Genomic DNA, 14,434 nt, shown 5'->3' on the forward strand with positions numbered 1-14,434 from the left:
AAAAAAACCTATGGAAGTCAATGGCTACCTTCAACTGTTTGGTTACCAACATTCTTTAAAATATCTTCTTTTGTGTTCAGCATAACAAAGAAACAAATTTTTGGGTGAACTATCCCTTTAAGAAGCACCTACATACACAAACAACCGACTGTTATTGAGTGACTGGGCAAAGCACTCTTACACGTATGTAGAGGGGGCATTCATTGACATAGAAGTCTTAAAGGAAAAAACAGGCTGTTTAACACAAACAATGTGTCCAAAGCGTGATGTGATATGACCCCCATGCAGAATGCTTGTGACGACTTACTTTGGTGGTAGTCTGACAAATCCTTTCATTTTGGCCTTTCTCTTTCAACACTGCAGTGACCAGCGTCCGCACAGCCTAGAATTAAAAAGTCAAAAGGCAACAAATCTGGTTCTTCACATGCCTTCAGCAAACTAGATTTCATCTAAATTAAACATTCACAGAAATGGATTTCTACAAGCCAGACACGTTTGGCGGGACAGATTAGCATTTCAATGAAATTACTGTGGAAGGTGAACCTTGTTTTACCTCTAATTCCTTAAATTATCTGTTTAAATCATCATTTCTGAGTGCTTTACCTGAGCTTGAATGAGGGAGCTGGGGAACTCAAACCTTGTCTTCAAAGTTTCAGTCATCTCCAGAAATCATGAATGACGCCCCATACTAAAAGCAAACATCATATGGAAAATGTAATTTAGTCACCATAAAGGCATTCACAGCCAATTATACTTGCAAAATTTACATATTTTTGAGTGAAACAGGACATTCAATGACCCAAAAAATAAATAAAAATATAGCACTTTATTTCATCTAATGGGATTTGATTGGATAGTGGAACAATTGTCTCTAGATGGCAGGTGGATGGAGAGGAGGTGTTGAAAGAGTAAAAGGGACAGATGACGTTAGTTGTAAAGAAAACAAATGACCACATTAATAATAAATTACGAAGCCAAACATTTATTTTCAATATCAGATGAATGTTGTACAAGTTCAGGAATGTACATTATGCTACACTACACAAAAGTTTGGTGTTGGTAAGACTTTGTGTTTTTGTGAAGAAAAAAACAGTAATATTGTGAAATATTATTACAATTTAAAGGATTTTTTTTTGTATTTGAATAAAGTAATTTATTCTTGTGATGCAATGCTGAATTTTCAGCATCATTACTCCAGTCTTCAGTGTCACACGATTCTTCAGAAATCACTCTAATATGCTGATTTGATGTGAAATGTTGAATGTTGAAAACAACTATGCTTAAAGGAAAATTCTGTCATCATTTATTCACCCTCATGTCGTTCCAAACAATGTCAGGATTCTTTAATGAATAGAAAGTTCAAAAGAACAGGAATCTTTTTTAACATTATAAATGCATTTACTGTGACTTTTGACCAAATTAATGTCTTTCTGAAATGAATAATAATATTAAAGCCGCCCTCAAACTTTTGAATAGTAGTGTAAAGTAAAACAAACTTTTGACTTTTTATTGAATTTAAAGGGGTAGTTCACCCAAAAATGAAAATTAGCCCATGATTTACTCACCCTGAAGTCATCCTAGGTGTATATGACATTCTTATTTTAGTCGAATATAATCGGAGCTTTATTAAAAAATGTCCTGGCTCTTCCAAGCTTTATAATGGCAGTGAATGGCCGTTTCTGTTTTCAAGTTCATCTATCCATGATAAAAGTGCCTCTATCCATCATAAAAGTGCATCTATCCATCATAAAAGTGCATCTATCCATCATAAAAGCATCTATCCATCATAAAAGTGCATCTATCCATCATAAGTGCCTCTATCATCATAAAAGTGCCTCTAACCATCATAAAAGTGCCTCTATCATCATAAAAGTGCCTCTATCCATCATAAAAGTGCATCTATCCATCATAAGTGCCTCTATCATCATAAAAGCATCTATCCATCATAAAAGTGCATCTATCCATCATAAGTGCCTCTATCATCATAAAAGTGCCTCTAACCATCATAAAAGTGCCTCTATCATCATAAAAGTGCCTCTATCCATCATAAAAGTGCATCTATCCATCATAAAAGTGCCTCTATCCATCATCAAAGTGCCTCTATCCATCATCAAAGTGCTCCGCACAGCTCTGGGAGGTTAATGCATGCCTTCTGAAGTGAAGCGATGCGTTTGTGTAAGAACAATATTCATATTTAACACTAAGTAAAATTCTAGCTTCCTGCCAAATGAACATACGCAGACTACTTATGCATAAAGCGCAACTTTATGCAACTTGTGACTTGGGAAGTAGTGTAGTGCGCCATGGCGCATCAGCAGTGCGTCGCATTACTGGCATAAGTTGCTTAAAGCTCCAATATGTAATATTTTTTCACCACAAGAGGGCGCAGTTTCCAACAATAACAAAGGCGAAGCTTGATGACGCTATGAAGGAGGTGACGATGGGAGATGTCGTTTTTAATGCGTTTTCACCATCTAGTGATGTATCTAAATGGAATTAATGAATCATGATCACGGATGAGGTAATTTATTCGTTTTTGTATTACCTGTATGTCTGATCGTATTATTTTATGTCATCATAATTAATGAACTGCAAGGAACGTGAAATGTTATGCTAAATTATTACAGGCATGTGGTGTAATTCATATCTATTAAAATCATCTTTACTGTAACTATTACGTTACTTGTACAATAATAAAAAAATTGATTTGCTTACCTGTCTATCAATACACTCGCGAGAGCAGAGTCTCTGTCAAGTCCAAGATAGTCGCGCAGCTCTCTCCATCTCGAAAACGCCTGGCCGATATTTATCCGGGTTTTATTCCTCAGTTTGTCACACAGTCTGCGTGTATCCGAATATGGACGCTTTCGTTTTGTTGGCACTTCAATACTCGCCAAAGAGTAATCGTGATCCATAACAGCTATAACCATACAGTCTATGGCTATAACGCTATAACCACCACTTCCGCATTTGACCATGTGATATTCCGGTGTGGTGGAATATCACATGGTCCACACCGGAAAAAAAGGATAGTGCGGACTGCGGACATTGCGTCACTGAGAGGCGACATTTCTTTTCCGGGACGGACAGTTATTTAAAATCGGAATTTCTCTGAAATAAAAAATCTTTGGAGACTTTTGAGATATTGTAAGTACACAACTGGATGAAATATATCACACTGTGCAAGTTATTTTTGATAATTTTATTACAAAATTGTTACATATTGGAGCTTTAAGTCGAATCCGTATGTTTGTTTGGACGGAAGCTAGTTATTTTACTTTATAAAGCTTTAAATATGGATATTTTTCTTACACAAACGCATTGCTTCACTTCAGAAAGCCTTTATTAACCCCCTGGAGCTGTGCGGAGCACTTTTATGATGATAGATGAACTTTATGGACTTCAAAACAGAAACGGCCATTCACTGCCATTATAAAGCTTGGAAGAGCCAGGACATTTTTTAATAAAGCTCTGATTGTATTCGACTGAAATAAGAATGTCATATACACCTAGGATGACTTGAGGGTGAGTAAATCATGGGCTAATTTTCATTTTTGGGTGAACTATCCCTTTAAGAGTTAAACTGGGAAGGAACAGAATTTCTTAAACGTGTGGTATGCAACTGCAAACCAAGTCATGAGAAATGAAGTCATCATGGGATATTCAGAATCAACCCTCATTTCCTGAAATGAAGACACTGACATGCAAACTGACATCATCTGTCAGTTTGGAAAAAAAAAAAAAAAAAAAAACAGATCACAGCTGTGTGTCTTCATCCTCACTCAGATCACAGGTGTCAAGGGATCAAACACACCAAACAGGTGCAACGGGACAAAACCCGCCTTCAGGGCAATACTATTAGACTGAAATTAGAATAACCCAACACCACTTCAAACTAAAGTAATCTAAGGTGAAATTAAATAAAGGCCCGAGACATATAGTCTGCCTGCATCTAAACTCAGAAGATACAACCATCTGACAGATGGCACTGGCAACCACATCAATGGGATGCATTATTCACAAGTGACTTCTGCCAAAGCTTCAATGTCCGTCCAGTTGCGGACCGCCGACTTTGGCGTCTCATATGTTGTCTCATATGGACTCTCGGCGTAGGGTAATGGGATTACCAGCCGTTCATTTGACTGACACTGGCTGATGGCCACTGGAGATTCAGGTTTATGCCACAGCACATGGGAGAAAGAGACAATGCAAGCCCTAATATACCGCCCCTCCCCTCGTGGGACTGTTATCTGACAAGCACTGCGTGTGCGTGATGAAATACCTGCTGCGTTTCCATAAAGAGTGACAGTACAGAAGCTCGACTGACAGCAAAGAGTGGCTCGGGCAAATCAGGTAAGATTTGAAATTCATTGACTAAAGTCTGTTTAAGCCCAAAGTATTCAAGTCAAGTTTTATTACAATAAAAGTGGATTTTTATGTTGTTGTAGATTGCAACTGAGTAATATTTTGGAGACAAAATCAAAAAATATCTCCACATTAGTTTAAGCTTCTTACTGTAGTTTTATTTGCTTAAAACTTAAAACAGAGTTATTTGCATTCAGTAATGACAGATGACAGTGCATCGAGAAAATGCCACAAAAAAAAGTTATAAAACAATTTTTAGTCATTTTTGACTCGTATTTTAAAATTGTCATCTTTTTTGTAGGTAGAGGTTTGCATTTAAATGTGGGTTGTTTTTATCTGATCAATATTACACACAAGCTTTTGTCAGCAAAGGAAAGAATTAAAAATATTCCAGGGATTTCCAGCCTTTGGCTACTTGTCCAAATGCACAAAGGCTTCAGCTCGGGACTGCTTGCTCTGCACTGCTTGTGTGTCCACAATAATGCATCATTGTTTAAGTGATGCTGTGTTTAAGTCACTGGCTAGACTACAATATGTCCGTTTTAAAATGATACCATGGTAGTACCACAATGGACATGTATCACAGTAATACCACGTACTAAGGGTATTTTTAGACTCACATTTGAGCGCCATGTAACGTTAAACACCATTTTACATGAATAAAGCAATCATTCAATATCATGGTATTACCATCTGATACCATAGTACCACCAGCACAGTACTTTCTGTAAGGTTAGCCCACATTTAGTTCCGAATTTGTGTGATGAAATATTGCAATTCAATTCCAAATATGTATTTAGCAATGGAAGAAACGTTCCTGTTTGTATATTGCAGTAATAGAGGAAAGCCCGCTACCTAGTACCTAGCAGCTGTCAGTTTCACTAAATGTCTCTATAACTGTGTTAACGATGTTGGCATCACATAAACAAACTGGCTGATGTGATATGCGTGATATTCTTACCCAGAAAACTCCTATATTCCAGTGAGGTTTAGATGCACTTGGCTAACTTTTTCGCGAAACCCTCCAAGCGCCAACATGCTTCTACAGTGCGCCTGGAGGACCAAACTTAATAAAAGCGTTACGTTAATATCACTGTATTATTCTCAACATTTTAACTGCAAAATCATGGCTTTTCTCTGTAGGCACATTATGAAACTCGTCTTTCCTAAAAAAAAAAATCTAAAAAAAAATTCAAATGTCAGAACATTTTATGTCAATAATTATTTTAAAATATAGGACATCTCTTACAGACAGGTGTTTAAACGTGGACTTTTGTTCTATTATAGCCTATTTATTTTCCCAATAAATAATAAAGGAAATGTCGTTTACAGAGATCAAAACAAATTAAGTAATAGACTAAGTGTGACTGTATAATTTTCATATTATATTATATTATATTATATTATATTATATTATATTATGTTTAGTGCTACCAAATTGATTAATCACGATTAATCTATGCATCTAATAAAAGTTAATGTCTCATAATATATGTGTGTGTGTGTGTATATATATATTATTATATCTATGTATATTATATACATATATCTGTGTGTGTAGCCTACTGTTTACACACACACACACACACACACATATATATATATATATATCTCACACACACACAGACATATATATATATATATATATATATATATATATATATATATATATATATATATACACACACACACATTATGTAAACAAAAACTTTATGTATATGATTAATCACAATTAATCATTAATTTAGCACTAATCACTAAGCACTAATTAAGCACTAATTATATTATATTATATTGTTGATCATACCATATTGCTGAAATTATATTATTATTATTATGATTATAAAAAAACTATATATATTTAAAAAAAAAAAAAATATATATATATATATATATATATATATATATATATATATATATATATATATATATATATATATATATATATATATATATAACAGGTGTTTAAGTAGCATTTTACTCTCTTTTTTCAGTGTACAGTGTGAAACAAGAACAGTGTAGACCAATAGGCCATATTAAATTACATTAGTTGATATATATAGTCAGTCACTCACATTTTATTGAAAAACTAACTGGTGATTAGTTACAGCAACATACATAGTTAAACAGTAGAAAAGCACAATATACGAGCATAACCTACACACAATATAGAACATATAGATACATGTAACATGGGTAACACAGAGCAAGTAATAAATAACTGTTGTTGAGCAGTGAAAAGGTGGTTTTACACGGGTTAACAGTGGCACTTCACTCGCTCGCGCTGCCATTGGCTCGTCTCGCGCACCGCACCGACTGCGACTCGAGAGCACGCGCTGACACTCACGCGCATGCGTCTCACTTTACTCCTCAGCCTTTGAAAACTCAGAGAGCTCAATTAAAAGACCATGTCCGCCATCGGGCGTCTACAGTCCTCGGTGTCCTTATTTAAACCAAATTCTCCATGAAATAGCATTACCCCGTGGCCTCAGCAATGGCCAGTTCGGTGAGTAGGGCTTTACCTGTTATATCGGTGCGGTGTTTTGGACCTCCAGTGCCTCTGTTCGTTTTCGTCCGGTTTGGAAAGGCGATTAGACGCGTATGAGGCTTTTCCAGCCATATTTCCATCGGAATACTGAAGTACAGAAGAACTAGTGGAGTCGTGCGTTTCCAGTGTATTAGTGCATGTCTGCAAAAGTGATGCGCTTGAAAGATTTCAAACAAAAGGAGGGCATTCAATAACACATATTCAGTTTCTATCATTTATTTTGGTATGTTAAGGTTAAATAACATACCAGAAACTTATGATTCGACCATTATTTTGCTTTACCTTTATGCGGTGGTTTTAACACGCACGCGCTTGACTGTTCCTTTTATAGGCTACTTTATAATTGGCGACATCATTATAAAGTGAACATTTGGGTGTTTTAGGGTGCCGTTCAGGTGAAGCTGGAACTCGGTCATCGTGCCCAGGTCCGAAAGAAACCCACCGTGGAAGGTTTTACGCACGACTGGATGGTGTTTGTCCGCGGACCAGAGCACAGCAACATTCAGCATTTTGTGGAGAAAGTCGTGTTTCATCTTCACGAAAGTTTCCCGAAACCAAAAAGAGGTATGTGAAGCGGTTTATTATCATTTGTGGATTCTGTTGAATAGAAAGGCAGGAGTGGTGTGTGTGATCCAGACTGAATGCACCTTGATGCATGCAGAGATTGTCTGATGGTCTACTGGAGCGCTGCAGGGACAAAAAGTGCTAGATATATCAGGGATGCATAAATAAGTATTTTTAGCAATAAATATTTTGCGTTCATGTGTGTTTACTTGAACAGTTGTGGATTTGTTTGTTTGTCTTTTTCTGAAACCATTGACAACGCGCTGTAATGAGTGCGCGACTACTTCTTTAAAAGTTTCCAGATAAATGCGCTATAAAGGTTCTTTATTGGCATTGATGGTTCCATTTAGAACATTTAACATCCATGGAACCTTTCCACTGTACAAAAGGTTCTTTATAGTGGGAAAAAGTTTTTTTTTTAGATTATTAGAATGTTCCTCTCAGTAAGAAAAACATGGTTATTTTAAAAACCGTTCACTGAAAGGTTATTTTGGGTAACCAAATATGGTTCTTTTATGGCATCGCTGCAAAAAACCCTTTGGAACCTTTATTTTTAAGAGTAGAATAATAACTCAATGTTATCCTTTGGTTAGCGGACTTGTATGTTGTATCCTTGTGGAAATTTAAGCGTTTGCTCATCTCTGACAGTGTATGTCTCATTTAGAACACGTTCAGCCTCAGTTTTTAAATGAACATTTTGTTCAGAGAAAACTGAATAAAATCTTAATAAAAATGAGACCCAAATTCATATATTCAAATTTGTATTCCCTAGTCCATTGGCGCACCCACCCTCATTCATTTCAAACATTTCAATAAAATGGTATACAGGTAATACTTAATAATGTAGCCCTACACACTCTCCTATATTGTACTGTCTTTGTGGGTCGTGCATGGACCCTCCCCATCTGGTCAGACATGGTATTTCTTGATTTTCAAACATGCAATGTCCAACAGGAGAACCTACCGCTTCAGATAATACCAGTTATGTCTTTTACGTTTATTAAACTGTTACCTCCAAACAGTTTTCTATGGTCTTATGATTTCTACAGTCACCTCATGTATTGGTGGTCATGTATGAAAGTGATTTCGACCCCTGTAACAGAGAGAGAGAGAGAGAGAGAGAGAGAGAGAGAGAGAATGAAAGAAAGCAAGCAAGCAAGCGTCTGCTGGTCTGAAAGGAGGAATGTAGGAGTAGCGGTTGATGAAAGCCTTGGAAGGAATTAATTAAAATATTTGCTGGTTTCCTCTCCTTGCCCGAAGTGTTTAATCTGAGTTTGCTGTGACGTGGTAAGTGCTGGAGAAAGTCACTGTCATTACACTTTTTTTTAGATCGCATGTGAGCATTTGCACTTTGAGAACAGTTGTTAGATCTTCTTTGTTCCAGTCAACCATTTCCCCCCTTTTGCATGAGGTGTTTTTTGCACAAATTGTGCGTACATGTTGTTTTCACAAAGATAAATGGATGTTTAATCATGCACGTCACAAAAATATAGGCTACCTTCGAAGGCAGGGTTTGACATTAACTTTTCTGCTCACCAGTCACTGTGACTAGTGGTTGTCCAAAGTTACTAGCCACTCAATATTTTCACTGGCCACAATTTTGACATTGATGCCATGCTATATAGATATTTTAAATATTATTTCATAATTTGGCAGCAGGTAAATTAGGCTGCTGTCACTTTAAGACCAGACGCACAGATCCATTATACTGTTACACATGCGTTTTTTTTCTCAACTGTTGACGTTCACTTAAAACATTACTGACTGTGTTTATGTGAATACTCACCAAGACCGGCATTATGACATTATTTTGTTTATATTTGACTGTTTAAGCGCAATAAGCAGTGAAAAATAACTCATTTTAGCCTAGTACTGAGAGGCGGCTTTATGTGTGACACTTTGGGTGTGAGCAAAACATCTACAGGAATGAGTAAAATAATGCGCAAAATTCAAACCCTGTAACACCAACAATATTCATCCAGAGCAAATAAAACGAGTGAGTGAGGAGAGGCGGGTTTGTGTGTAACTCACTGTCGGAGAGATGAGAGAGAGAGGAAAGAGGAGCTGGTATCGTGTATCTATTCTGCGGAAAAAATGAGAATTGGAAGCATTAAGATATTTCCGTATTGATATCGAAACATATGTATTTTTGACAACACTACAGTGCACTTAGTTTATTACTTCAGATGCCTTTTTAAAAGACTACAATTGAAAAATGTATATATTATATATAAAATTCAACCCGCATTTGGCAGGTCGGCGGGTGTTAATGTCAAGCCCCGGTCGCACGCATTCTCGCACAACAACTGTACTGTTGCTAAATTGTTCTGATTTAACATTTTGAAGCTTTCTAAGACCGTGTTTTATTGCTGTGGTGTGAAATCAAGCCACAAAGATTGGAAAATTGCAGAGAAGTACTTAAGTTGCTTCTGTGGACAGCTCAAGATGCATGGCTTCAAACGTATGCTAATATTTCCCTCATTCCTTTGCGTTATAGGGTTCATATTATGTCCACCGCCGCAGGTTTGATTTATGCCAAAGAGTTGTTGTTTACTTAGGATCTGAAGGGGACGTGTGCTTCAGATCAGCTCTCAGGCTCTATGCGTGTGGTGAAATCTCCCCCGCTATATTTATTTTCTCAAAACATTAAAACAGACTGTAAATCAAGGGCTGGACCTAATTTGGAAACTACTGGAAATCATGCTCCCGAAGCTCTTCGATGACAAGAGCTACACTAAATGTGGGTTTGCTTGAACTTCTAGCCCCTCTCCTCTTTTCTTTGGCAAATGTCTTCCAGGGGCTGCTGAAAAAAATGCAAAAGCAGCAGGGGGATACTTAACCTCTAATAAATCCTGCCTCATGACACCAGCTTTTCGAGACCCTACCAAACACCACCTTCGAAGTATACCTAAAATGTTTTTGCGCTGTGATGAATTAGTAGTCTAAGTACTTCCTGAGGTCTGCAGCTTTGTGTATAATGGATCCGACAAAGTGTTTGCTTCAGAAAGAACTCGGGGAAGAGGGTATAAATCACTTAAGTTAACGTAGATAGATGTACACGCTTCATGTTAATGACGCTTGGAACAGGATTTCTCTTGAAATTTAAATGTCGAATGACTACTTTTGTGAAATTCTAGTCCTAATTAGACCCAAAACAGTGATGAATAAGCACTTTGAATATTTACATTTTCTTCAACGCCGTGAAAAATAGACGTCAGCAAACACCCCATGTGGCCTTCTGCGTACTCGGAAGATAATTCACAACAGGACTCTCCGTGGAGGGGATGGATACAGAAACCTGCTTTCTTAGACTTAGAATTTATGGTGCGCTTGTAAGGTAAACAGTCAGGCTTATTATTTGGGGTCCCGGGAGGCTACGCCACCCCCTTCTCCCCCCGCCTCTCCCTCCTCAGGGCTTTGATCAGTGTTAGCTGGTGTCGAGGGGAAGTTAGAGGAAAACCTTGTACACAGACGGGCTTGTGTTTGACAGTTTAATACCAACAGTCTCACCATACTGCCCCGAAAGGAACAGCTGCTCACACACTCGCTGAATTCTCCAAAACTCTTTACTCTAGTAGAGGCAGTAAGTCCCTTTTCTCTCTCACCTTGTTTTGCGTTTGAAGCCTCAGTAGTACTCGATGTTACCCCTTTCACAGCTGTTGTAGATTACACATGTTGCCTTGCTGTCTCTCATGGGGTTATGCGCTTCCTTGTGCCTTTCTCACAGTTACTCAGTATTTCATTTGAAAAGTATCCACCTTCATTCATAGATCTCGCTGGACAAAAAGCCTTTGTTAGTTCACCCAAAAAAAGAAAATTCTGACATCATTTAACGTGTGTTCACACTTGTATTTCGGTTCGCTTGGTAAAAAAACAAAACAAAAAAACATCTAGTCCTAAAGATACTGAACTTAAAGGCATAGAGATATGTTCACAACCTGTTTGGTCGGCTTTTATTACGTATGTTTCGCGTCTGAACTTACCGAACATCCAAAACAATGCGGTGTATGCTGGAATAAATGCAGTAGCACATACAGCGAGTATGTGCGTAGCCTATATATGATGGTATTTTGACCAGCCGACAACTCGAAGAGCTTATAAAATGTGTGAAAACAGCAGCAGGAATCCCTCCGTCACACACAAACGAAGGAGGAGACGTGGTTCTGATGCCTGTCCCGAACTGTGATGGGCAACATCGCTACTACACTATGACGAGAAAAAATAGCTTGAGCATTCGGGTTGCATCTTGTGACATTGTGTCCTGTTTTTGGTTCGTTGACATGTCTTTGGTCCATGTTGCGTTCATATTTCAGTTGAACCGCACCTTCGTTTGGAATCTATTCAGCGATCTCGGTCCACTTGTTTGGTGTGCACCAAGGTCCGAACCAAAGTTCATGTTTTGATACATTTTATACATTCGGTAAGTTTTGGTTTGGTTTCACATTGGAATTATGCGAGCGCACTAAAGAACTTTACATGACATACTTGCGTCCTGTCGTCATCATCTATGTGGGCTGCATCTTGACATTGATTGGTTTGTAAACGGACGTGTGTCTGACATCAGCGTGTTGTCAATTCGGCAGGTAACTTAAAAAAAAAAAAAACGTTGACAAGAATGAATGAACAGACGCATATCGTTACCATTATACTGTTACTAATACGGCATTACTACTTGTAGCACCAACTATACTCGAGGCTAGTTCAAAATTCGCCAAATGAATGTCCTCGTTGTGCGAACATTTTATCGGTGCCGGCAGGAAAGGAGGGGAAGACTGCAAGCAATCCTGCGAGAACCACCGGAACTTCCTGTAAATTATCTGAAAGTCCGAACCATACAGAAAATGCTTTCACACTAGAAATGAGCCAAACCTTTGTTCAGTTTGATCCGGACCGAGACTACCTCTTCGTCTGACTAAATTTCGTCTGTGACCGTGGTCCGGGGGAGGTTTCACACCTGTAATTTTGATTCGGATCAAACTGAAAAGTCCGAAAATTCGGACCAAACAAGGTAGGTGTGAAAGGGCCCTAATTCAAATGAACCGCACTAACAAAGCAATCGCACCAGAGTTTGTTTTAATCGAACCAAACCAGCCAAGTGTGAACACACCCTAAATCACCCTATTGTTCCAAACCTGACTTTTTTTTATTTATTTTTTTTATTATTATTCTATAAAAGACAAAAAAAGATATTTCGAAACTGAAAGGAAAACAACATAATTGACTTTAATTGTATGGACATTTAGATATCTTCTTTTGTGTTAAGAAAGAAAGTCTCACTGGTTTGGAGTGACATGAGGGTGTGTAAGGGATGACAGAATTTAAAACTATCCCTTTTAAGCTCTTTTGATTGGTGCTTTTGTGGATGTTTCCCAATTTCAGAAATCATGTCTACCTGGACATTTAAACAAAGGTGAAAAGTGTTTTTTTGGCTGGGAAAAAGGAGCAAACAGCCATGATTAGCAGGCATGCTGTGTAGCCTTGGAAACCTGATATTTTGTGCTAGCGCAGGAATAGGGGGGCAACAAACCCAAATAAATGGAGTGGAACATGGACTTTAATTTCACCTGCACTATCTATGCCAGTTATACTCTCAAAAATATGTCTGGCTTTTGGTTCTTCTACATCTTTTACATTTCGTTAGAAAACATTGGTGTTTCTAGTCTTTTATCCAGGGACACAAACATTGGCTGACAGTTAATTAGGCATCCCATTCAGATATACCAGCTGCCCACACTATAGGTCATGAGGGTCTGCAGAATGTGTGTGATGTTTTTTTGTACTTACTGAATTTATTTAGCCTTTTTATTGCTGAGGGAAAGAGGGAATGACAAAGCAAGATTGTATCATCATTACATCAGTGGACCATGTCAGTATGTCTCTGAATTCTCTAGATTTGACAGGACACTTGAGCCCAATTGCTGGAAGAGCTTAAAATAACATCATGCTTCTTCTGTTTTCTGCTGCAGCCCCATACAGCTTTATCTATGCTCTCTGGTGTTAAATAGAGAAAATGGTCCTTCAGTCTCTGTGATAAAAAAATAAATAAATCACTGCTTTCTTGAGGGAAAATCATCATTTTGCATCATCAGAGGCTTTTTTGGCTAGTAGGAGGAGCTCGTTCTGCATGTTTTCAACCCGCCCATAGGGGGCGGGATCTCACGATAAAATGGCGTCTTTTCAGTTTCGAGTCAACTAGTTGTATCATTCCTTCCGATACTGCCCTCTGTAACTGGTAGGCGTGGCTTGGGAGTGGCCTCGTAGTGCAGCGAAGCAAGTGCATTCTGGGAGTTGTTGTCTTTCATCCACATGAGCCAAAAATACATTTTCTGACTTTTCTCAGTCTCAAAGGCACCAACTTCTAAAATAATTTCACATTTCTACGACATAAATGACCCAATTTAAATACACATTCATCTTTCCAGCGGTGAAATATCCCTTTAAATTCAGCTATACCAACCAGGACTTCTTCTAGACACGTACTGGATAACATCCTGATTAAACCGGCCATTAATCTGCCAACCAGATTAATGATTAAAAAAACCGATTCGTTCACTAATTGGACATTTAGTTCTCATGAACGTGCCGAGATAAGCTAGAGCAGATGTCAACGTTTTCAGTGAATGAGTGGTACAGACCACTTTTACAGTGGTTTGTTTCTTTGATACTCTAGTATTGTAACTGCATGAAGAAAGGCCAGTACATGCATTTCTCCAGTGTTTCACAGAAGGCAAAGCCACATGGGTTTGGAATAACCAGCGATGAGTGTATAGTATTACTTTAAATGACCAAGAATGGAATTAAATCATTCTTTAGATGCATTCCAAAAGTGATTTACCATATTTAGTGCTATTCGATCTCTGTAATGTTTTTGACGCTGATGCATCATTCGTCAGTGACACTCGGCTCTTCTTTCTTGTGGTCCTATAATGAGCAGGTCAACATGTTTGCCTGTGGGCA

General features: G+C 37.9%; 2 protein-coding genes across 2 annotated transcripts in view; one reads left to right on the forward strand and one right to left on the reverse strand.

Annotated features, from left to right (window-relative positions):
- Positions 1–5,428, reverse strand: part of focad (focadhesin) — a 63,588-nt gene extending 58,160 nt beyond the window's left edge. Inside the window, exons 1-3 of the mRNA XM_079867748.1 lie at positions 5,327–5,428; positions 604–688; positions 308–382 (exon numbers count right to left, since the gene is read on the reverse strand). Of these exons, the coding sequence (XP_079723874.1) occupies positions 308–382; positions 604–660 (132 nt within the window). The 5' untranslated portion in view covers positions 661–688; positions 5,327–5,428. The remainder of the gene's footprint in view (positions 1–307; positions 383–603; positions 689–5,326) is intronic.
- A 1,281-nt stretch (positions 5,429–6,709) lies between these two features.
- The window catches only part of mllt3 (MLLT3 super elongation complex subunit), a 58,944-nt gene continuing 51,219 nt past the window's right edge, over positions 6,710–14,434 (forward strand). The window contains exons 1-2 of the mRNA XM_079867768.1: positions 6,710–6,871; positions 7,297–7,477. Coding sequence (XP_079723894.1) covers positions 6,860–6,871; positions 7,297–7,477 — 193 coding nt within the window. The 5' untranslated portion in view covers positions 6,710–6,859. The remainder of the gene's footprint in view (positions 6,872–7,296; positions 7,478–14,434) is intronic.

This window comes from Squalius cephalus (genome assembly GCF_949319135.1).
Source record: "Squalius cephalus genome assembly, chromosome: 3".
Taxonomy (NCBI): domain Eukaryota; kingdom Metazoa; phylum Chordata; class Actinopteri; order Cypriniformes; family Leuciscidae; genus Squalius; species Squalius cephalus.